This window comes from Trichoplusia ni, chromosome 15 (assembly GCF_003590095.1).
Source record: "Trichoplusia ni isolate ovarian cell line Hi5 chromosome 15, tn1, whole genome shotgun sequence".
In the NCBI taxonomy this organism is placed as follows: domain Eukaryota; kingdom Metazoa; phylum Arthropoda; class Insecta; order Lepidoptera; family Noctuidae; genus Trichoplusia; species Trichoplusia ni.
In genome coordinates this window covers 3538870-3564001 of record NC_039492.1, presented here as the reverse complement: position 1 = coordinate 3564001, position 25132 = coordinate 3538870, and the positions used below count along the sequence as shown (strand labels likewise).

At 35.8% G+C, this 25132-nt stretch overlaps 1 protein-coding gene across 1 annotated transcript in view; it reads right to left on the bottom strand.

The window, feature by feature from the left end:
* Positions 1 to 6814, bottom strand: part of LOC113501543 (tribbles homolog 2-like) — a 32652-nt gene extending 25838 nt beyond the window's left edge. Inside the window, exons 1-3 of the mRNA XM_026882730.1 lie at positions 6582 to 6814; positions 6022 to 6423; positions 1959 to 2248 (exon numbers count right to left, since the gene is read on the bottom strand). Coding sequence (XP_026738531.1) covers positions 1959 to 2248; positions 6022 to 6327 — 596 coding nt within the window. The 5' untranslated portion in view covers positions 6328 to 6423; positions 6582 to 6814. The remainder of the gene's footprint in view (positions 1 to 1958; positions 2249 to 6021; positions 6424 to 6581) is intronic.
* Between the last annotated feature and the right edge of the window lie 18318 nt (positions 6815 to 25132).

The following is a 25132-nucleotide window of genomic DNA, read 5'->3' as shown; positions in this document are numbered from 1 at the left end:
ATTAAGTAGAACAAAAAGCGATATTTCCGCTCCAACACCGGCACATGGCAAAACTGGAAACACATCTGCAATATCCTGCTTAATTATATTAACGGCCAGACAAAACAGACGCCAGCGAGCCAGCGCGTCCCGTTTGCCCAATAACTAGAGTCTTTTGTATTTGTACACGCCATGTCCAGCGGACATTATCGGCGCTATTGCAATTTAACTATTCGATATAGTCTTCATATAAGAGAAACTTTTTGGAACATGAAAACATAAATAACTTGTTCGTACTAGACGACGCGGTACAAGTTGTTTTTTTACTTTTAAAGGTTCTGTAATAACCAAAAGTAAAACATTCCGGCTTTGAGACGCAAGTTCGGTAAAGGCTTCTCAAATCGCGGCGTACTTTGCTATTACGTAAAGGGTAAAGCAAAAGTTTTTACATTAGAGGCACGGTCGCGGTGCTTCCCGTCCCGCATCGCGAACCGACGCTTTTGACAACACTCGCTTTGATGATGCCTCGCTCAAAAGAGAATTCAATTTTACCTTTTCCACTGTCTACTCAAAGCGGACTGAATTAATACTGTAGCGCAAATACAGATAGACTCGTTTTGTTTGCGTTTGTGGCATGCATATTGCGTTTCGAATATGTCTGCGGCTAAGCGGTCATGTCAAAGGCATATTCGAATTCGCTACGTGAATGTCACGAAGGACGGAGTCCAAAGGTCAAAGAAACCATCACAGTGAAGTTTCAAGTTCACGTGGGCGTACTGAATATTGTCTCAGAGAGGACGACAAAGATAATCCACTACACAAAAGGTTGGCTGTTGCCCCCGTTGTGGGAGGAGGGCTATCAGGGCAACGAATCCACAATAGCTTTTGACTTACAGCTCAAATAGTAAGTAAAAAATGTATCGAACAATAACACCTTTTAGATGTTATCTGATGTAAATAAAGAATCCATTAATTGAATTTTATTAAACCAGCAAATACCAAGGGTTGGAATACGGGCAGGTGAATAGAATTCATTTGAAATCTCTAAGGAATGTGGTCGTTAAAATTACTTGTGAAGGGGTGCATAAAATTGTTTTCTTTCTTAAATAAGTTTCTCAGGATCACCTGATCGGATGAGGGCAGGTACCCGTATGACAAACAACATAGGGGTCAGAGAGGGTGGTGCCTAGCGTAGCGCAGAGTCGGCACGCGGCGCGGTGCGCAGGCGCATTACCGCGGACCCTTGACCCGATTGCGGCGCGCGCAGTATTGTACGCAGCAATGACACCGTTCGCCTTGAGCCGCTAGCATTGCCGGAGATATTCGCAACAATGGAGGCCAGATAACATTTCAAAAGTTTGAAAATCCGCTGGTTCCTACCGGCCGACGCGAGACCGGCGTAATTAATAAATGCGTTGAGTAATCCCATTGTACGATTGTCCTTTTGTAATAATGAGCGTTTTGATTATTTTTTTACGAATAAACTCTTAACTAGTTGCTAACTTGACGTATTAATAAGCACCGTTATTGATATACGCATTTAGAAGTGTCTTTGGCGCCGATGGCGTAATGTGTCTTCAATACTTAGAGTTTATCACCGAGCGACAACTAACAGTTTAATAGCGACACATAGCGCATGTGAATAGTCATAATGAATGACTTGATAACATACATCACAGTAGCACAAGGCGTTTGACTCACGAAGGAAACGACTCACTACTTAAAATACAAAGAGCATTTCCGTTTCCCTTCCGAACTTTTTATTAACTCATCGGTTTTCTCACGATCGATCTCGCAGTGGGCGTCAGTAATAAAAAACATTTGAGGAAGTAATCGATCGATCAATTTGAGATCAAGCTGATATCAATTCCAAACCGTTGCATTTTACATTTTGGCACCGACATGGCGACAATAGCAAATGGTTCAGAGTGTCACACATAAGTAAACGAGAAAGTCATTTGTAATAATAAGTAACTCACCTTTGTGGATCGGCGAAGACGAATTTTCTCAGCTTAAGATCCCGCAGAACAATGCCTTGTTCGTGACACGCGGCTACTGTTTCTGCCATTTGTCTGAATAATCTCCGAGCTTCGTGTTCTCTTAGCCGTTTCCTCGCTCTCACGTATGAATGGAGATCGGAGTGCGACCGAGGGAAGATTAGGTATACTCTCTTATCGCCGACTAGAACTTCGTGTATGGGGTTGACGTGCGGATGGCCATCGAGCCGATAGTGGGCTTGGAGTAAACTGCTGCAGTCTCTTGACACCACCTAAAGGAAAATGTCAATATTACTACACCGGTTCCACAATCGAACCGAAAGAAAATATAATGAAATCGTTCTAATCGATTGCCGACGATATTGATCCGAAGGTGCTTTCCGGGAAAATTAACACTTTTTCTTTAAATCCGGCCGATTCCATTTACACAATAACGTTGTGGTCAAACTGTTTTCCTAGACGCTGATTAGGTTTTTCATTAGATGAACGGTAAAACTTAATTCTCCATCAATTTTATAGTATCTACATGATTTAAAACATAACGTTCAAATAAAACGATCTAAGTGTCTTCAAAGTTATGCGCAGCTCAGATTCCCGTCCATGTTAAATAAATTCAAAGGGGTCCTATTTCAAAGCGGCTACGATTTAAAAGGGCTTAGTCTAATGTGAATAACGAGGTAGAAACATTTAGTGAATAGTGGCAAGCTAACCCTCCTTTATAAATCTAGCCCGGTTGAGTTCAAACAGAATTCTTGGGTGACGACAAAGTAGAAATCAAACGAAACAGACAAGATAATTGTTGCAATACATTTTTCAATAGTGAATAGGCAAGAGTTGGCGGTAACGTTAAGCTTTCTATAACCGCTAGCGGATTGGCCGCATGGACTTGTACAGTTATTTTTAAATGAGTGATTGCACCGATCAGCGTGAGCACAGTGCGCCCACCAAATGTCAACGACATTGTGAACGCAAATTCCAAATCTGATTTCCCGACTCACGAATGATGAATCACGTCGCGTGCGTCAAACCATTTCTTTTTTAAATCGTATTGTACAAAAATAGTTTGTTTTGTTGCTTATTTCAGCGCGGTCGCCCTAGACACGATGTCGGGCCTTGTACAAAAATAAAATATGATCCAGTTAGTCATAACAGTAAAGGCGTAATAGGCACACTAAGTTAATTTTATTAAATTATTATAAGCTTCCCCTATAACCGGCAAAGAATTCATGAAGTTCTATTTTTAGTTTTCGGAAAGGTCACATTAATATTTAAAAAGTACGTAACCTTTTTTTTACAACATCCCCAGGCGATTTTGCCATCTCTAGGCCAGAGCCCTTGGAAGTAAACGATTTCATAACTTACATCTCGAATATTTGTTAAGAAAATCGTGTGTTCTATTACAAGATTATTGCAAGTAAATTGTTATTTTTAAACGATAAAAATAAGTTTGGCGTTTTATTCTTTCTGAAATCAATAACAAAACTAGGAAAACTTCACGCTACATTATTAAAACTAGTCTGAACTTGATTATTTCTTAGATAATCTTTGCTCGGCTTGTACCGCAGAAACTAGTCCGCATATTCGAAAACATTAGATATAGATAAGAATTCGCAATGTTGACAGAACACTTGATAATATTTGACATCGAACGTATTTTACGGGAGCTAACCTACTTTAGTGTTATCAACATTTGTATAATCACAAGGCATGTGTATCTATTGCAAAATATTTACAGTAAAGCGCACTCGAACCATGAAGTCGCAATTCGACAACCAATATCATATTAAGGCAATGGTGAAAAACCAAGTTACTTAATTCGAAAATGTATAAATATAATAGCAATTGATGAATTTCCTGCTTGTATTGTATCTAAGTGAAGTTGTTTATGTCTAAGGGGCATAACAAATCTCCAGGCCTTCATCCGTTCTAGGCTAAATTACAATAGCAGATTACCGTACGAACGGCTGCCTCGATTGTTTGCAGATTGATTGCAGTCAACAACGATACGGTGTGTTTTAATACCACATGCTCAATTTAACAACGTATGTATGGCTGTGTTTCTGTTACTCGCCTTAATAGGTCTGTTAAGGCAGCAATGAACGAGCGCTTCGCTGGTAATATCGCTTGTACTGTTATTTAGTGGGAGGCAATGGAGGGGGCCGCTAGCCTCGCTATGACATTCGGCGATCGGCGCGTTATCAAATCGTCTATTTCACAATGTCAATGAGAAGGTCAAGCCTATTTTTGGTTCAACTTTATGCTATTTGATGTAACTCTATCATTATGACTACAATCTGGGTATATCAATGTGGACCATAATTAGCCTTTTCTAATAGAACGTTTCAAATACTTAGCGACGGTATCACATATGATGAATGTGAACAAACGTGGCAGTCGTGTCGGCAATAGTCGGTGTTGTAAATACGCTCGGCGTTTAGCAACGATAACGTTGCCACACTTTAACCTTGCCAAGTTCTCACGAGGGAAGTGCCTATTCTGTGCCTTGACAATACCCGTATAGGCCTTTGTTAGTACTCTACGTATCCTGCATTGCCTAAATTATTAGTCAGAGTTATGCTCAAAATACTTTTAAAATAACGAGTTTTAAACTTGTTTCACACTAAACGACGTAGTGAATCACAAAAGCCAATAAGGATAAGCCTCATAAATGTAAATAAGTTAGCCCCGCCTAATTCTAGTTCACGAGGCGCGTGATAACACGACTGGTGTAGTGCAACAATTATCGTGTTGTTAGCGTTATAATTGCCGTTATTGTTAGGTTATCGATTGCGAAAGTCGACACATGACATTGTAAAAACGGCGATGTCTGTGGCCTACAAGTGCGATCGAGCAACGCCGCGAGGCCATGACATATAAAGTTTGACATCGGTTTTGAACAAGATGCAATGAACAATGCACGCGAGACTCATGAAAAACGAGTATTGAACATTAATTAAAGAATTATTTACCGAGAGCTGCGCCATTAGTGTTTTTAAACGAGTAATTACAGATTAGGCAATACACAGGCTTGTTTAAGATTCAAGCGATAATTTATTCATCTGATAGGTATAAAATTAATGAAAACAGATTGAACCGAGCCACATATATTTAATGCTAAGTATAACGGGCTGTCACAAGTGACTAATAGTCAATTTTAATAAACTTTAATTATCGGATTGAAGGGACACGACATGTGGGCATATTATTGAGTACTCGGCTTATCTCTACATGGGGTCCAATCCCGTGGGATACTGAGAACCCTTTACAAATGTTTTGCTAAATATTTAGGCTCGTGTGCGTCAATATGGCGTTGTTTTGCTTGATGTCAAATTATTGCATTATCATAACGTTTACATTTAGGTCCTTCAAAAATATTCAAAAGTGATCTGATTGGTGATTTCAGTGATTGACTAATTTATTACAAAGTAATAAGTTTCATGGACTAAGAGGTCGTACTTAAACAAGAGATTACACACTATATCAATCAAACAAAGCTACGCAACGCCTGTTGAAACCCGGCACAATTTCAACACGAGAAGTTACGCATCCTGAGCTCGACGCAACAAAAATACAGATTGTTCTCTTTAGTAAACATTAATAAAGTTACTCTTTACATAAACTTGCTAAGCTTAAATTAGACTTCTATTTCTATCCTATGTAAATACCTATCAGACTACAATTACTGTATACCAATCCGCAAATAGATAACTATAAAGTGAACATCAATAGAACTTCGTTAGATTTGCATAAACTTTTGCAAGTTCGCTCGAACTTGTTGGACTAGAGAACGGGTAGTTTGTAGATAGGCGCGTATTATACCTATGTAGGAATATCGCGACTAGGTATAGATATTGTGGCAAACAAACTCGATCTCGACTACAGCATCTCTGTGCATGTATAGGAACGAACTAGTGTTGGTAACTCGTCGCGGTTCCGGGAGTCATTGCACTTACGTCAGTGTCTGACTTATGTCTCAGACCGAATGAAGATTATTTTATAATATAGCGGAATGATTAGATAAGTGTTTAGAGTATCGAATACGTACTTTGCAGACATACTCCTCTTGCGTCCGCACGTCCACACACCGACAAAGCGATGAGCCCTCAACTTGTTCTAGTAGGAGATACTTTTCCGCGACTAATGCCGCTTGGAACTGGTGCTGGGGAGGCGCCGGGCTAGATGGCGCGGGGGGGCTGGAAGGCGAGGGAGCCGCCGTCAGCCTGTCGGCTAGGACAGGCGACTGCGCCCTGTCCTCGGCTTTGGTGTCGTCCTCGCTCGCCGGCGCCGGCACCGTCACGGCAGGCTTGCTCGGGCGCAGCGGCCACAACAACGATGGTGATCCTGGTTCCATTTTTAACACTTAACACTGTCACGATACACTTATGTTCACTAACACACACAAACACTTGTTTTTAAGACGAAGGAACTACGATGAGATGAACATGATCTGCAACAATACGAATACCACCGATTAGTAATGCTTCCGATTGTAACACTTGCGAGTTCACTGCAGCGACGATATTACAAAATTTAAAACAAAACGAGACAATCGACACGATTTAGTAACGTTATTTAGTAAGGGGAAATTACGAACAAAGTACGAACCTTGAAATGATTCGCCCTGAGTGGATATCGTACCAAAATTTGACTGTCCGTGGTCACGAACAAGTCGTTTTATTGTGTGAGGAATTACAGGAAGTATCTCCAAGTAATTCAAGCACTGATAGACGGCCAATATTTTGGGCCGGTGTCCGCTCGGGTTGTTGTGAAGCTAAACGAACACACGTCCTATTCTCACTAACGCCATTGCGAGACTGACGACGACGCTCGCCGCGAAGCCTCGGACCGGCAACCGATCCAACGTCCAATGTCGACACACCGTCAGCTTGCGTAGTACGCTACAAAACGCCATGCGTTTTGGGGACGGAGGAGTAATAGTATAGCCGTCTCTTTCTACACTATGCGTAAGTCTATCTAAAGAGAAGGAGAGGCAGTAACCATTCATTTACGTTTGGCAATGCAATCGCAAACGTTTGTTTCAATATTTTTCACAAGACTAGGTAATATTATTACTCACTTACCTTCAAACTTATAATAATTTAAATATTTTTTTCGTAAAAATGTTTTGGCATATAACCAATTACATATTTTTACAATAATAATAATTCTCTTTAGTTTTGTTCTGTCGATGTAGATCATCATCACTCATCAGTAGTAGAAGATTAGATATTTAATTTACCTATATCTATGAGTTTTAAAGATAGCTTATTTGTAAATAAAGGAAGTGCTACTTAGGTAGGTGAATGTATAACAACACTATTAGCCATTGTTTGCTCGCACGGTAGGTAGGTAGAAAGGTACCTAGTTACTTACTTGGAACATTTTTCTAATCATTTAAATTGGCGAAAAGTATACTTCAACATTTGTAGGTATTTCATCATTTTTCGCAGTTAGTATTATAACGTAAGTCTAGTCGCTGTGTAATCTACTCTAGTACGTACCTACCTAGTTGAGTATGTACAATATGCATAATATAGTTTAGGTTAAGTAGGTATATGTATCAGATAGCAGTGTCATGACTTTACGAGTAGGTCTTATTGATCGACATTAGATATCTTTCAAGTTCTCGTGGTCTAGTTAGTCACTACTTCACAAGGCGCTGATGTGTGACCGAATATGACCTCTAAATAAATTCGCACCTCGTTTTATTACGATATAGGCGTATGTACCTACTTAGGCTTACATAATAGCAGTTCTTAAGAAATGAATATTCAATGCAATATTAAAATACCGACCCAACTAATTACCGAATTTTGCTGGATTTAATACTGCGCAAAAACAAAAACAATTTGTTTTTTTTTCTCGAGGATGACTTATGTACTAGGCATTTGTTATATCAGTCTTATTAACTACTTATCATATCATATTATTTACAATAGAAGATAGTTAGGTAGGTACCTATTGTGTGATGTAAACAAAAGTTTAATTACAATAATTTCCGGTGGTCTGTCAATAGATAAAACATTAACCACGAGCAAACGACCGGAATGCGATAAAATTTAATACATATACATATTTTATTTCACAAATTATTCAATTTTATTGAATAGATTGGGCGTGAATGCAAAGGAGGTTACAATTGCAAATTGCAATATACCTGTACACGTAACTAAACTCAAGGTTACTTTAATGCGACATATTTTGTAAATGTTTCTTAAATTAATATCTGCAATATGATATTTGTATGAATGTTTTAAATGCCAAGCTGACTAATTTAGCAATTTATTTGCAGGGAATATTTTCGTTTAATATAAAACTACCTAGGCACTCAATTCTTACGATGTAAGTACCCTGTGTCTAAATGCAATGTAATGGTAATGTTTTTCTTCCTATCTGTAGCAGTTTCAAAAAAATGCGAGACCAAAAAAATTTAGTTCAGGTGACTGCAAAATTGCATACGATAGGTTCATTAAGCTCCGTAGCTATTTAAATGTGTTTTAGAAAATTCTGGAAGATTTATTCCTAGGTAGACCGTGACGTAGGCACAATGGCTGATGACGCAGTTTTAGAACGAATCGGGGGACTTCATAAGTTACGCGCCAACGCTCGGTTGCCTAGCAACGCCGATTGCGTTCAATGGCGCGCGATGTGATTGTTTATTTTTTTGACCTCGGCTACTTGTGTAGTAGACAGCTTGTGGATCATGTTTTGGTAAATACTGAAGAAAATTAAGGTTATTCTGTGATCCTACTTAATTGTTTATATTTATATTATTTATTATGCTTTAAGTTAAAATATATTATTGTTAAAAATGACTTTTAAACAATGTTATAATTACTGTATTTAAATCTAACAAGGCAGGTATAATGGATATTAAATATAGTTGAAGATAGGTCCGTCCAAAAATGTTTTATGTTGACAAACACTACAATGCTGTAATCATTCAATAATAACCGTAAATCGATTACTAAACCTTAAGTGACCTCGATCTCTCTCCATCAACTTAATAAAACGTCTCACAAAAAACTCACCAATTTTTTTACAATGCCGCATCCATGACGCGCTGTAAGTCCAAAACATCGCGTTCATCTGTTACAAAGGAGTCAATGGAACGCGGATAACGCTAATGTATCGTCTGATCGTCATGTTTGCACACGTCCAGTTAGCTGGTGATTCAACAGTAAGCAATTCGAGCGATCCTTTGTCCGTTCAACTTAGTCAGGGTTCACGCATTCCCGATCAATGAAACACGGGCTACATTACATGGGATGATGATTTAAGATGGAACCTCAACTCGTGTGATCGTAACGCATTAGTGCCTGCTTGCTATTTCCGGGGTGAACTGGTATGTAGGTTAGGAAGCAACTAATGTTTGCTTAGATTTTAACAAGGGAAGCTTATTCTACTTATTTCTTGTTTGAAATAGGTTGCAACTTGCGTTCGGGTCACGACTTACCTAATTTATAGAGCAAAAGCTACGCACCTTTTTAAGTCAGGTTAAATACAGCTGCTGATTCTTGTGAAACAATCTTTCAAGTAAAACAGTCTCATAAGTAATGACGCATTTTCCAAGCCCTGCATGATTAAATACTGAGAACTTAGTCATTCAAAACAAAAGGGGATCAATTTCCTATAGAATTTCGTCACAGATAAATAAGTTATGATGGCATTGATCATAGTCTATTCAGCCAGCACGAAAACAATTTAATGCAATAAAAAGTTTTTAATTAGAATATAGTTTATAAAAAGTGAGTTGATTAATGACACTATTACTTGACTTGTTTAGATTTTAATTTTAAGTGGATCAGACAATTAACATAAACAGTACGTTGTTATTACAGAACATTGCGTAATAAATACTCCTTCGTTGTGCATTTTCCTCTACATATTATTCGTACAGGACATTGTGACATAAATTAAACATTTCTGGAACAATGATTAAGTCGTTTCTCGTAATTTGATGATTCGGAATAAGGTAAATGAGTTCCTGTTTTTAAAAGTTTAGAGAGTACTAGCTTTTCGCCCGCGGCTTCGCCCGCGTCGAGGTCGGTTATATCGCGTTTCCAAGAGAACTCTTCAAAAGTACGGGATAAAAACTATCCTATGTTCTTTCTCAAGGTCAACTCTATCTCTGTACCGAATTTTATTAAAACCAGTTTAGTGGTTTAGACGTGAAAGCGTAACAGACAGACAGACAGAGGTACTTTCGCATTTATAATATTAGTAGGGATATTAGTAGGGATGGAAGTATTTCTTAACTTCAAAATAAAGAAAAGGTTGGTACCTAGTGGAAATAATGAATAAGGAAGTGTAATCCAATGATACACGTTAATACGTATCAGCTTCCTACATCTATACTTTAGTAGTACAGAGCCTGTCGGATGACGTATTTAAAAAGGTAAACAATCTTAGTAGTATTTTTATACAAACGCGTATTACATAAGTAAACAATTGTTAAATTTCAGTAGTCTACTTATTTGATTTGATAATATTTCTTACAAGATCTTAGCAAGATCAGAAGATATTGCTAAAATATGTACAAATATTTTCCGATAGCAAGCTACGTGTCATCACGGGAATGCCATAGGCAACATAGAATCCCGGACAATACTGACAACTAATTGGGAACGGATGATCTAGTATATTAATGAAAAATCCATAGGTTAATATTCAGAGCAGAAACTACGAACATTTAGATGAATCTATTTTCGTACTCATAATTTTAACAAAACATCCGTGTTCCTTCTCCCTTAAATTTTTCATCGAAAAATTCCTTTGCTGAAAACGGACATAAATAAATCTAAGGAAAAAGATAACGTAAGTGTACATTAAAAAAAACATTAAAAATGTATAAAATCTGTTTAGTCATTGCTGTCATCCAATATCAGCTGTTCACTCAATGAGCTCACAATGACTGTTTTTTTTTAAGTTCTAAAATATTTTCCTTTGTTTGGTAATCATGTTGCAATACGTAAATAACAATAACTTAGTACAGTTGACAAATCTGCAAAAAAAAAACAGGGCGAGCGAAGAACATCTTATGTCAAGGGCATAAGGTCGATTTTTGCATTTCATAAGTTACTTTTTTCTTGTAACAGATTACATCAGAATCCTTAATTTGGTATTTACCCGTTAACCCGTTACTACACTTTATGTAGTACGGGGAAAAACATGGAAGCATTTTGTTGAGTATTTTTAATTGCTGTTCATGATGAAAGTTACGTATACAATTGCTAGCAGATACTTAACTCATAGGAGTAATTAATGACATAGTTGCTCTTATTATTGAATTCCGTCTTTATCTTAGAAGTTATCGGGTCATTAAAATGTATGTAATGAAGTTGTTTTTACTTGATACTTGGTGCATTTCAGGTGCAAAGTATGACGTGAAACTCGTGCAGGGATGTTGTATGTTGATTAAACAATATCAAAGTCACTGGGAACATACTACTTAACTAAGATACTGCAAGTTTAAGGAGTCATTGATAATGACGTCATTGGCAGATGAGTCTGACAATACTCATAACCTTCATGGTTTTTTTTTCTTAAAAAGTCACTTTTTGCACTATGTGGATACTTATGTCGAGGTGGTTTTCATTCAATTCATATTCAGGCACATGCATTTTTCAATTAGGCTTAGGGCAACGCGACCACGAAATTCGTGGATTATATTTATTTATTTATTTATTTATCACACTAATCTACCATTACAGGTTACTTAACTTCTATAATTCAACACAATTCTAAATTAATTAATTATACTTACATTTGTCCTACGCGAGGACTGAAAACGTGACACGTCGTGCGCAGTCTGTTCTGTGTGGCGACCTCAACCACTTGGCTATCGAACATCTCTTTATTTTTTTTGATATTATTTATATAAAGATAATGGGATCAACTTTCCCACGGTCTGACATTTTTCTTACAAAATTTGCTTTAATCTTTGACTCATAATAAATTATTTATGTTTTATTTAATTAAATAATCTACATAGGTAGTATTAGCCTTAAAAATCTGTCTTATCATTCTGTTTAGACTACGGGTATACAGATAAGGGCAAACCCACGTAGATGACGCCTATTAATAATTTTAACTTGGCGTGTGTAACCTGGGGTCAAATTTTTCATATCCGACTGATTTCAAAAAGTGGGAGGTTATCATAAATACCTACGACTTAACGTGATTTCAATTTGTTTTGTGCTCTAACAACGGAAAATTTCAATATAATGTATTATGTATAAAGTGTTTTCCATGACCATGGCTTGACTTTTTAAAAGATTTGATTAGAATTTCTTGGTGCATGAGGAAAACACATCAGTAAGTAAAATAATTACTCTGAGATTGGTACAGGTGGCAGTGGGACGGACTGACGGACAAACAGCAGAACATTAGCAATAGAGTTACGACATTAAAAGCCCTTCCTTTTCGCAAGGTGACATGTACCATGTCAACGGTTATAGATTATCATCACCATGAGCAGGATACAGTATCTTACATCACATAATCATAATTTTAAAGCCATTCCCAAATATAGTAAAACACAAGAAATTACTCACTGCTTAAATATCACGTCTTATGTTCACGTTGACCTTCAAATCAGCTCAACGTCTGGCCATCGTACAAGGAAGTCTGATACCAGAAGGCCTGACACAACTTCTGGTAATATTATCGTAGTAGAGGAAAAGAGACAACGCTCGCTCTACAACTTGTAGCGCGCTATCCCGCTTCCACAACCGTCATAATACTAGTATAAGACGTGGTAGGCCTTCTGAACTCTATAAAGGAAACTGATGAGGCCCAGATAACGAGGTGGCAATGATGACGTAGACTAAGGCCGAATCATTTTCCTGTATTCATATGTAGTGACGGTATTTTAATTATTTGGTTTAACGTAATAGTTGATAACTGTTAATAGGAATATGATTTAATATTATAAGTAAATGGTTAAGCTAAATCACCTTCCAGTTGACTAAGACAAAGAATCGACAATCCGACAATATTTGCAAACCAACTCTCTATATCAATAGTCTAGCCTTTTCCGTAACAGGCGTAACAGCCTATATAATAGCCGGGACTTAAAATTTAACGTGCCTTCCGAAAAACGTAGGTACTCGTTATGACATAGACCGGCCGTATCAAGCGTAGCTTAACCTGTGATCAAGCTCCTCTTCTCTCGAAAGCTAACTTTTATCACAAAGAATTAAAATCACGACGTAGTAGCTACAAAAAGATCAACCTAAATTTTCCAGAATAAAATCAATCAATAAAGATTCTAAAAAATTCTGAATCATTTTTCCGTGAGCATTTTCCTCTCGAAAAATCTAGTTAAATTTACATCCAGACACTATAAAAAGTTTTAGGTAAACAGAATGAAAATGCTTCTGCGTAGATATTATCTTGAGTTTGTAAATGAAAACAAATCAATTATTCTGAAGATTTAAATTTGTATCTTGTTTTGATAGGGAACAGAATTTTCCTGAATGAATACTAAGAAACTTCATGATTGTGAATTAGATAAACAGAGGTGCCGTATATTACTGTCAAATTATTAACACGGCAATATTCTCTATTCCGAAGCCATAAGGTTTATTTTAGTAAATCATTGTTACTTATGTAAGCCAATCGTAATAGAGGTGCACTTTTCAGCGAGCGAATGCGATTTCAGCGTAAATCGGCGTTTCTTCTTTACAACTGCAAGAAAACTACTTTTTAGATGGTGGTACGCCTAGAGTTAACCATGTATGACTTTCAAAGCATTGATATATCCCTTATTAGCGAAAGGTAAGGTTGATTTTAGTAAATCATTTGCACTCATGTGCGTTAGATTGTAGATTGACGTCATAATTGGCGCAGAGACTAAACTGTTGACTAGCGCAAACTCACAATTAAGTAGATATCAGTATTTAATTATATGTGACGTTTACGTAAATGTTTGGGATACAATGTTATGTAGGTACATTGTAAACCTAACATTTGACATCAAAACCTAGCCAATATTTAAACTTTTAAAAATAAACTATTCTTTTGTTCGGTTTTGTTTGCCACACTTAGTTTATTTTCATAGGGCAAAATGACAGCTATTAAACCTCAAACAAAAAAGTATAGGACTTGGTCCACACAGTATAAAGTTCTGAAGTAAAAATCATTAAAACAGAAATCAGAGTTTTACAGTTGCAGGGGTCATGATTTAAAGCAATAACCGACATCGAAGCACTTCGTAGAGTTGGTAGCTGTATAAATAAATTAATTATCTACGGATTTTATTACACTGAAGCTGTAAGAAAAAGCTAGTCAAAAAAGTCGGGGATGCCCAGCGATACTTAGATCATAATAATTTAATAGCCTAATACACGAGTCAGCTGCGCACGAGTTTCTCGCGGTAGAATCACGTGCAAATAATTACTGCTTATGTGCTAGAGGCCTGTCGGTCTTAAAATAACAGTGTAACAGTTGTGGAAGCGTGACAGAGCATACATGCGTAGAGCGGCATCTCTCTCTCACATCTACATTAAGACTACTTGAGGAGTTCGTGGCCTTCAGTAATTATTAATGAGCGTTAAGTATCTTTTGTAATGTCATTTTTGTATTTATTTGTTGAAATCCTCTAACTTAGCTTCAATATGGAATTGTTCTGTATATTCTGTTATGTAATATCTGCCGTAATTTAAAACACCCTTGAAAATACTCAGGTGTCTCGCTTTCCTTACCATGTTTTCCTTAATTTAACTAGATAGATAGGAATCTTTAAAAAAATCCCCGAAATAAAAACCAATAACCGAAATACATTTTAATCTCGATGATAAGAAAGATTTTTGAAAATGAGCCGATTTATAATGTCACATTTGTTATACATACATACCTACTTAGTTCACTCAGTCACGTTTTTCTGTTTAAAAATGGGGGACTTTTACCTGCTTACATTAGCGGCAAAGATGTCTTAATTGTACATGCATTTTTGCAGTAAATAAATACGTAATGATAAAAATGTGAAAACAGTGAGACAGGTAATCGCTTCTTTTAAAAAGACGTATTCGGTAGAATCCGGTAGGACTGAAAGCTTGAATTAATGAAATAATGGTGCAATTTCAACAGTACCTAGCTTGACACACGTGCTGATGATGACTCGTATAACCATTCTAGAAATCTAGAATCAGGACTGTTCATCATAGGATGATGACTAATCATTGTAAAAGGTAGACAATGAATTCCTAGTAGAGCCCCCGTGTCCGGTCAGCTTATTTAGCATTGAAAGTAAATACGAGTCAGTGTGACACCATAATTCCAACAATTGATCACGAATAGTCAATATATACAAACAAACGTAATGTTTTCTTTTATTGACGACGCACGAATGACGTTTACGCTCAAATTCGTGAGGTTTACATTAGACATGTACTTACGCAGAATAATGTAGTCCATCAAACCTAGAAATTATTATTGTATCACGAGTGATTCATAACCTATTGAATATGCAACAATAGTCTGTGTCATAAATTAGTATTCCACAAACATCTCTTATGAGTTTTCCACCGTGTACAAGTAAAATTTTCCTATCTAGGTTGTATGTAATCAATAAACCAACTACGACAGCCCCAATAAATATATTTTGTAAGTTATTGGGAATGTAATATGGCCAATTGCCGATTAGTATTCAATCGACTATTGTTCAAAGTTTCAAACCAGTTTTGGCCGGTTATGTGTCAATTACAGATAAGCAAAGGCAACCCACGAACTGCCACCGTCGAGTCTTTATATTGTTTAATTAATTTGACAATTAACAGGTATCGGCTAACGTTTATTTATTGTTGTTAGTTAATAGGTTGTTAGGATACAAAAATGATCTATTTCAAAATTGGAATGTATTTATGGTTATGTAACTTTGTCAGAATGTCGTTAGCCAGAGTCTGCAAACTTTTTTTTAATATGGCTTCCGACGACGACGTGCCGCTCCTCTGTCAAAATGGGCGCGTAATCACGAGCCTACAAAATGTTGGTCAATAATTTGGAGGAGGGTCTTTTTTGGGCGTTGGCGTTGCATGGAAGCCACGTCTTGTTTCCCAATGTCAGCAACAATAATCCACGTCACGCCCGTTGCGTCAGCCAAAAAGTTTAGATCTCGTGTTTACCTTAAGAAGTCACACAATCCCGTGTGACGTCTCACGTTTGCCAAGATGGACGCCCGATGGCGACAACTCGAAGGATATTGCGTAGCTGAAAGTGGAGTTACATAGGCTACATAGAGTATCCATTGGCGCAATCGAAACTACTTTATAAAGCAACTGTTGCATATAATAACGTAATGGATGGTAAATACTGGTCTAGCTTACTCACGCCACTGCAGTTATAAGTCATCATAAATTCAATTTAGTACAATGGTCTTAACAACTTAGCTGGCCTGACGCAGACGCAATATTATCTATTGTTAAATATTGAGGTTAATAAGAAAATAGAAGATAAGTAATCCAAGGAAAAAAATTCGGTCATTTATGGTGATTGTGAGAATATCAGATTTTGATTTTTTAAATTGCATCTGTGCTTTTAAAGTCACCCAGTAAGGATCATCCAATTTAATGAAGTAGGTATCAAACATATGAAAAAATACAGACGAATTGAGAATCTCCTCCTTTTTGGTGTTACTTGAAAACATTTTAAAACCATAACTAAACCGTTTCTATTTCCCCAGCCAGTACCTACTTAAAGTTTGCCCACTGAGTAAGTGTTTAATATTCACTAGGTTCCCGATAATTGTTATATTGTCAATTAAATTAATACAATGCTAAATATCAATTTAAATTCGAGTCACGATTTCATGCGAGTGATTAATAAAATTGGAATTTGTAAAACCTGGATTTGTTATTGTAATTAACGATTCAGTTAATGAACTATGAACCGAAGTTGTTAGGTTTTGATCGTGAATGTTAATTGTTTATAATTTATGAACATGTTTTCAGTATTTCTAATTGGGGGGGATTCGGAGACGAATATAGTAATAGAAAATTTAACTAAAAAACATTTATTGTATATCTGAATGACTCTACGGACAGCCGAGTGGCAGAGGTCAAAACACCAGATCCACTGACCACAACGCGGCGACGTGTCGCGAGTTCGATCCCCGCATAGGAAAAGCGTTTGTGTGATCCACGAATGCTTGTCCTGAGTCTGGAATAGTCTGGATGTGTTTGTGCCTGTATCTTAAATGTTTAATAACGTCACTTGTCGGTAAACAGCGTACTGATATATGACGTCACACGAGATTCCTAAAGTCTTATACAAAATTTCTGTTACGTAAATTGCAGTCTATGACAATGAATTTTAAATTTTAATTGCTTTTTAATGTTATCATAATCTGGTACTTAAATAATTACTGTCACGCACACTTGTTTTAAGACATACATAGATAACTATCTTAAAATCTAGATTGATACGATAATGATAAAAAACTGGTTTAATTAATTATTAAAAATGATACAACTTAAGACCGTATTTTTTAAAAAGGGCTCACTGACAATAGATAAGGAAGAAGTGGCGGTATTGGGATTTTTAGAATCAATATGACATACATCTTAATTTTTTTTACGTCTTGATATTTGCATGTTAAAAGATTTATCAATTATTTGAATATTTCGTAACACGGGAAACAGACTCAAAATATGTAACTTACGAAAAACCAATCCCAGCGTTAAAGCAGTGAGCACTTCCCTTTATTTGTCTGTTCCATGAACCCGTTAACTCTAGTAGTTATCTTAACTAAAAAATAAAAATGAGTAAAGTAATTAAGTGATGACGTCACTCGCCTACGACACATCGAAAACAATTGTATTAGTGACAGTTTCTACGTAACACATTTAACGTGCTCGGGGAAATACGGCAATAACAAAACGTGCGTATAATACTTCACCCGTATATAGAAACAAACAATAGCCAATATAAACCTTAACCCGTTGACATAGAGTTATATATTGTAGCAGGTGTTTCAATAATTTTGCGATTGAGTTTACACATCACATGCAAAACTAGCAACAAACAAACAAAATCAAGTTTAATACGTCGATATAAGTTCGATTTAAAATTTAAATGTGTGACAATAATTGTGTGGTGGAGTGTACCCTACAGTTCACACAAAATTAAACTAAACCAATTTGAGTCTTATTGTCTTTCAATAAGGGCCATATTTAAATGAAACTATTACAGAACTGTACAAATACACCTTACAACTATCAACAAATTAATAAAATCAACCTTATTCAGTTGACATAAGAGTCATATTTAAGCTAAAGTTTTACAATAACCAGGTGGTTTGTATACAATATTGTATTGTGTTTGGCAGTAGGAATATTACACTATTACGTAATTATGAAAACGGATTCCAATAGTTTGAATCCCACACATTGCGATGAGCTGAAATCATTGATGTGAATGTTTGTTTTGTGTTCCGGAAAATTCTGTCTTACTCTGAAGCAGGAAACTGGTGAATACTGGTGAAAATGTGGGGAACAACTCTATATTGAAAACGAGTCGCGCAGAATATGTGCGAACAGGGCCCCAACTCTGCTGTTTACAATGGTCGATTAAAGACTGGAAATTCTCATTATTGTAAACATCTTAATCAAGGCTCTGATCTCGTGGCTCTGGCTGAGGCTGTTGCAGGGGCCCGAGGGCGGAGGCATTTTTAAGCCAGAATTGCGTAGACCATACGGGAGGATCCCGTGACCCTGGCTTAGGCATCGGAAGAGGCCTAAGGTGTTTTAATCATTGAGATTCCGACATATCCTCGACACCTAAGCTGTCCCTATGGCGTGGGTCGTAAGTAGCATTTCAACTGCTTAAAAATATATCCCTAGCTTATGATAAAGAAAGAATAGAATAGAATATTCTTTATTACGTACCACATAATTACAGGAATCGTCAAAGATAAATAAGAAAGTTTGAAAATTTGTTCAAAAACCTGATGAAATGCTCTTGCATTCTAAGTCTTTTTAAAATAAATAGGTTGACTTTTGATACCAAACCTTTGTAGTGACACAAAAACACATTGGAGAGAAGGCTTACATTTGCAGCAAAAATAGTAAGTGGGTTAAAATGTAAAACAAACGATAAACATACTACTCACTACTATGTACCTAGCAAGTATAATAATACTTGTTGTTTACAACTAAACATGAATCATGTTTATTTGGAACCGAAAACACATAATATTATAACACACGTGGAAAAGAGACGTAGCTACCAGTAATGTAGAGCACTATCTCGTTTCGACACAGCCAAAATTCTTCCTCAACAGCTTTATCGTACAAGCAAAGGGGTTAGAAAACAAAAACAACGAAATCTAACCTAAATCGTTTCCTATTATTTACTGCGGAATAATGACGGCATAGCATAAAAACTGGCGGAAAATATAAGACTCTTACTCATAACAACAAATTGGTACTATGTATGGACTTTACCAGTCCATAGACAAACATGGATCATAAAGTGGTAAATATGCGTATCAAGGTCATGATAAAATATATTTGTTACTTAAATATGATGCAATAATTAATTACTGGAAGCAGAGCATTAAGGTAATTTAACCTGTTTCAAATAGCGGCTAATCACAATTGATAAAATACGATGGAATATACACAAAATAAGTATAAAAAGACAGTTGTAATGATTAATTCGCGAAGGGCTTGCGCTAGGGACGTATTCATCCCTAAGAGAGAGAAATAAAGAGGAAAACAAAAGAATTTTCTTTTGTCAAAACGTGTCTGACAAATCTCCAAGCTCGGCCCTCTATGATCTGAAGTTTTGGTTTTATCCGAAAAGGACGAAACTATTAAAACGGATCTAACCCAATACTTAAATGTATGTAGTAATCTCGCAATGATTATTCAGTAATATGCGCAAGACCACTCTTATTAACCTACTATCAAATCTATGTTAAAAGATGTATTGCCCAAAATCTTGCAACTTAGCTTAGTTCAATCCACTTGCCTTGTAGGGCCATATTGCTCAAATCCTTTTACTATTAAGGGCAAACGGCGTGTGCCTAGCATAGTCTAGGTCCACTGGTTGCCCTTGGCTCATTAGAGGCAGCTTTTAGTTACGGCCTAAAACTTAATAATACCTATGTGCTGGTTTTGCAATACTTTTTCGTGATATTAAATTTTGGAGCAGATATGGTAACTGTTTAGGGTAAAAAATAGTCTTTTTGGGTAAGAACACCAATCTTTTTAAAAGGAACTGAAAAAAAAGTTTATAGGTGAGATCGATGACGACAAAGAAAATAATGACTTTTGAAGCAAAAGTTTCCTTTTTGTACTTAACTTTACATTGGGAATTTTCAAATCCTTAATAGCCATTGAAACTTAAACACCAGGAATTGCTTTTAACGCGATAACAACTCATTTAAGTTTTAAGTTAGCTCGAAATACCATACCATGGGATGGATTTCTTAATTAAAAGGTTGGACAATAATTCTACTAAAACGAAAGCAATTTGATCGAAGATCCATATTTGGAATAATCGTAAATGCTACTTAAAACTTCAAATACCTATTGGGCATAACAACACGATCCAAGAAATCCTTCATTATAATTACGTAATCCATTTCAGTCCCACGTGACCGTCGCGATTCTTTTTCAATATTACAAAAACGTTGTTTGTCCCAACAAAAGTAAACAAAAAGGTTTGTTAACTCTGTTCTTACGTATTAAAGGAGCTGCCTCCAAATGCTCTCATTAAAAATGTCGGACGTCACCAAAATGTTTGTTACTTCTGTGACTGTACATTATGTAATAAGTCGCCTAAATTTGTTGAGCACACTTTTCTTTTGAGTTTTCCTTTCCTTTTGTTAATTAAAAGAAAGTAACCATTTTAATTCTCTGCTTAGTTGAAAAGCTGTATTCGATGTCCAAATCGTAAAAGCAATGTATTTGTTGTGTTAAATTGACGTGTCGGGACGTCACTTTTTGAAAAAAGAATGTTGTTATTTTTTCGAAATGACAAATGTTAAAGGCCAGTACGCGGTAGCTGTCACAAACTTACATTTTGCATAGAGTTATTTTATAGTTTTCTTGCATCACTTTGTATGGTACTCAAAAAAAAAATTGTTACGTATACCTAAGGAGAAGATTGATAATATTTAAATATGCGTAGTATCCAGTTGTAAGTAGAACGTATGTAAATGTTATCACTGATAACAGTATTAAAGAGTACATTTTGTGATAGTAAATAAATACCTATTCAGATAAAAGTCACACAATTTTCTTTGAACAGGTCGAGATAGTGAAATTGCGCATTCACACCTGCTTTTCAGAATAGTTTCCGGCAAGTCTCTGGGAACTGAAACAGGTAGAATTTCAGCTGATTTAACCGGTAAAAGCTAGGAATATGCCTGAATTTTATTGGCTGAATAGTTTTAAGTACAAAAACTATACTCGACATGAGATAATCCTGCATCTCATCGCCATATGGAGAAGGATTGATGATTGCGATTGAAGATTCCAACATCTGATCCAGAGCTGCAGAGTTTTATCGTTATAGTGATTCGATTTTTTTTTTGCATATTTCCTAGCTTAGTGTAAAATAATACGTAGATTTTTTTTAATCGAACAAAATGCCACTGATATTAGTCTGTATAGTAAGTAAAGAAAGCAAGTTGAAAGATTAATCATTTCGAACGTCTAAAGCATTTCTTGATTTTCATGGTCATTTTCTTTTAGAGTTTCTAACAAAATAAATAGCCCTCATAACATCATTTTCATCCTCCGCCGACAAAAAAAATGCTTTGACCTTTCAATATTTTACTTTTTATAGAATCGCACCTTAACATTGCCGGAGTTTTTATACTGTCAAGGTTAATTTCTCATATTATGCGTAATGGGTGGTCTCTAATCATTTAAAAGCGATAAGGTAAGAATCATACGAGAAATTATAAACTGACTATTTGACTGATATAATATGTAGTTAAATTAATCCACGCATATCTGTATTAAAGACAAAAAATATTGAAATCCGGAAGTGAAAGAATTTCTTGAAACGATATTGTTTTACCATAGTATAAGATTCAGTGCGACTGGCAGCGAGCTTGTGACGACACATAGAAACCGACTTTAAATGTACCACAGTAAAGTGCACTTATGCACTAATGCTTGAACATCAATGCCTCAAGGAGTCACGAGCAAGTCATGTACAAAATGGTTCAATATAATATGAACTTTACTGTTACACTTTTAAAGCTTACTTTTCCGTGTCATACAAACCTACACCGCATTTTTCATTAGTTTGAGCTGACCCTTAACTAACCTTAACATTTTATCAACTTTTCACGGTAATTCCTGTTTGACAATCATCATTATAATTAATTATGTCCAAGTCATGTCCTGGCGTGAATCGGGTATTTCCTGCTAGGTTATTTCCCAATGAAGTGTAATCAATTATAGGTAAATCCGTTTTCTAGATTATTTGGGATGTCAGAGTATGACTCATGAAAGTACTAGGGATTACAACTATGGAGTGAGGCAGCGCGATATTCAGTATATTTCCACGTTTTTTTAAACACTAATTTTTCTTGTTTATTTCTTTGTTTGTTTCTCGTTCCGTTTGGATTTTTGAGGCACTTCCCGATAAGCTATTATTCTGAGATTTCACGGCAGCTTCGAACCCGATGACAATGCAATTTACAGCTATAAAAACGGCTGGACAAATTTTGATTAAATTTGAATGGAACTTTGATTTGATTAAATTAGAACATTTTAAAACTTGGGTTTTAAGTTTTTTATCTATTAATGATTTATAATAACTTTCTGGAGAATGAATCATATTTACATGATTCAACTATTTACTCACTCGTATTAGACCTGTATCGTCTGACTAGTTGTGGACCCAACCTTAGTCCTTAATCATGAGCTGACGCGGCGATCTGGTCGCGAGTCACTTCGACTCAAGTACGGCAAGTTTGAGAATACGTCATTTCTGAGTTTCGTATCTTATAGTACGGGTATTGTCCGTATACAGAACTCTCCATTTTTCTGAATCTGTCATTTAGGGTTCAATGGTTCATATGCCTACCTAGGTATGAACGATTTTGGTTAAGTAAGAAATTAGCTGTTTAGTTTATTAAAAATGTTGAATATACTAAAATGATGTAACAATGCTTAAAAATTGGTAATAAAATCATATGATTATTATTATTATTCATTGTGTCAGTAATTATCTTTGCTTCCTTATTTAACTTACTTAGCTAACTGGTTGGGCAGAATTATCAATACTGATGCTTTTCATTTCCTTATTGATCAGTACTTTAATATAGATACAAAAAATAACTATGATGAACCGAATTAAATTAGACCTAACACACGGAAACATCGGATTGAGCCATTATTCGTATTTAAATTATGCTCGTCAGTCCATCACCAAATAAATGATGACACACCCCTAACACTTTAAAAATCGTTCCCATACACATGACTCGGCAATATTGATAAAATCTTATCTGTTATCACCTTATCAATAGGAAGAAGTGACTCAATAGGACAACGCCGGCGCATAAACATGACGCGTTATTAACATCGCTCCGTCATCGGGAGCAGGAAACTAACGGAGAAAGGTGACGTATTGTAACAGAATTTTAATGACAACAAAAACAATAAGTTGAAAAAAACCGGTTTTTCTGCAGAGCGAGAATTTTTTAACATAAAAATAGTCATAGAATGCTTATAGCGTCATACTCCTGCTATTTAAAAACAAATTGTGAAACACGTTAGTAAATTCATACAAGAAAGGAAGTATTAAATCTCTACAAAGGTTGCATTAAGATATTTTATAATACCAAGGTTTTAAATACTTATAACATTAAAAAAAACTTAACATTCGTTTTTCAAAATTCAAGCCATTGATACAAGAAAAAAATATTGTGACAGCCATTAGACTGTTGAAAAAAGAACTATAAAAAATCTGTTTACTTTTTTGTGACTCATATAATGTCATCCTAACATTTTTTGTGGTATCCTTCCTTGACGTAAGGTATTAACAATTTTAACGATTTATCTTTCTTTGAGTAGATAAAATTAGTCATCGCATGATAAAAACTTAAGTGAATTAGTTTAAGATATTGTATCTTATATCTAATTAAATGAGTCATCACCTGACACTATTAAATTATATTTTTTTGGAAATTATTAAAATTAATTGCTTTTTACATACGTTTTGATACAATAGTACACTTACACTAAAACTAAAATACATTTTAAATATTAATAAGAAAGTAAAATCATTGTGAAATGAACTAATCCGATATTATACTTATGACGTTTCCCAAAATTGCTAAGTCATGTTGAAAATTAGTCATGCGTTGCCATAATTATGCGAATTCTATATTTAATTTTTGAAGGTGTCCTGACAGGTTCCGTCTTGTACACGATTAAAGTCACGTACTCCAAGTGACGAAATACTTAGGCAAGGGGAAGTGCCAATACTTTGCCCTAGTACTGACGATACTAGCACTACTAGTATTGTCAAATTTACTTTTTCGAGTTTTGTCATCTATTTAAATATTTAATAAAAAAAATCAGCCAAGGCCAAAGTCAAGATTTTTTCCCACCAAAAAAAAATTTGGACTTAGTTTAAAAATTCAACTCAGAAAGTTGATCATCACCTCCTAATATTGACACGTTCGCGTAGCCTGCAACCACTTTCTTCTAATCTCCATGTTCCGTGTTTCATACTCGCAAAATACATCATAAACCTAATATTTGTGCTAATGATCACATCACTGTATCAATTAACACATGCTTATACGAGATACTAGCTTTTCGCCCGCGGCTTCGCCCGCGTCGATGTTGGTTATATCGTTTCCAAGAGAACTCTTCAAAAGTCCAGGATAAAAACTCCTATGTTCTTTCTCAAGGTCAACTCTATCTCTGTACCAAATTTCATTGAAATCAGTTCAGTGGTTTAGACGTGAAAGCGTAACAGACAGACAGACAGAGTTACTTTCGCATTTATAATATTAGAAGGGGAAATTTTTGTGTGAAGTATCATCAGCAATAAGTAAGTAACATCTGAAAAATAGTTTTCGTACAGCAGTAATCAGGGACCGGCCGGATACTCATTGAAAGGGTTTTTGAAGGGGTTTTTTTAAGCGCTTCAAGAAAAAACCCTATGACATATGTTAC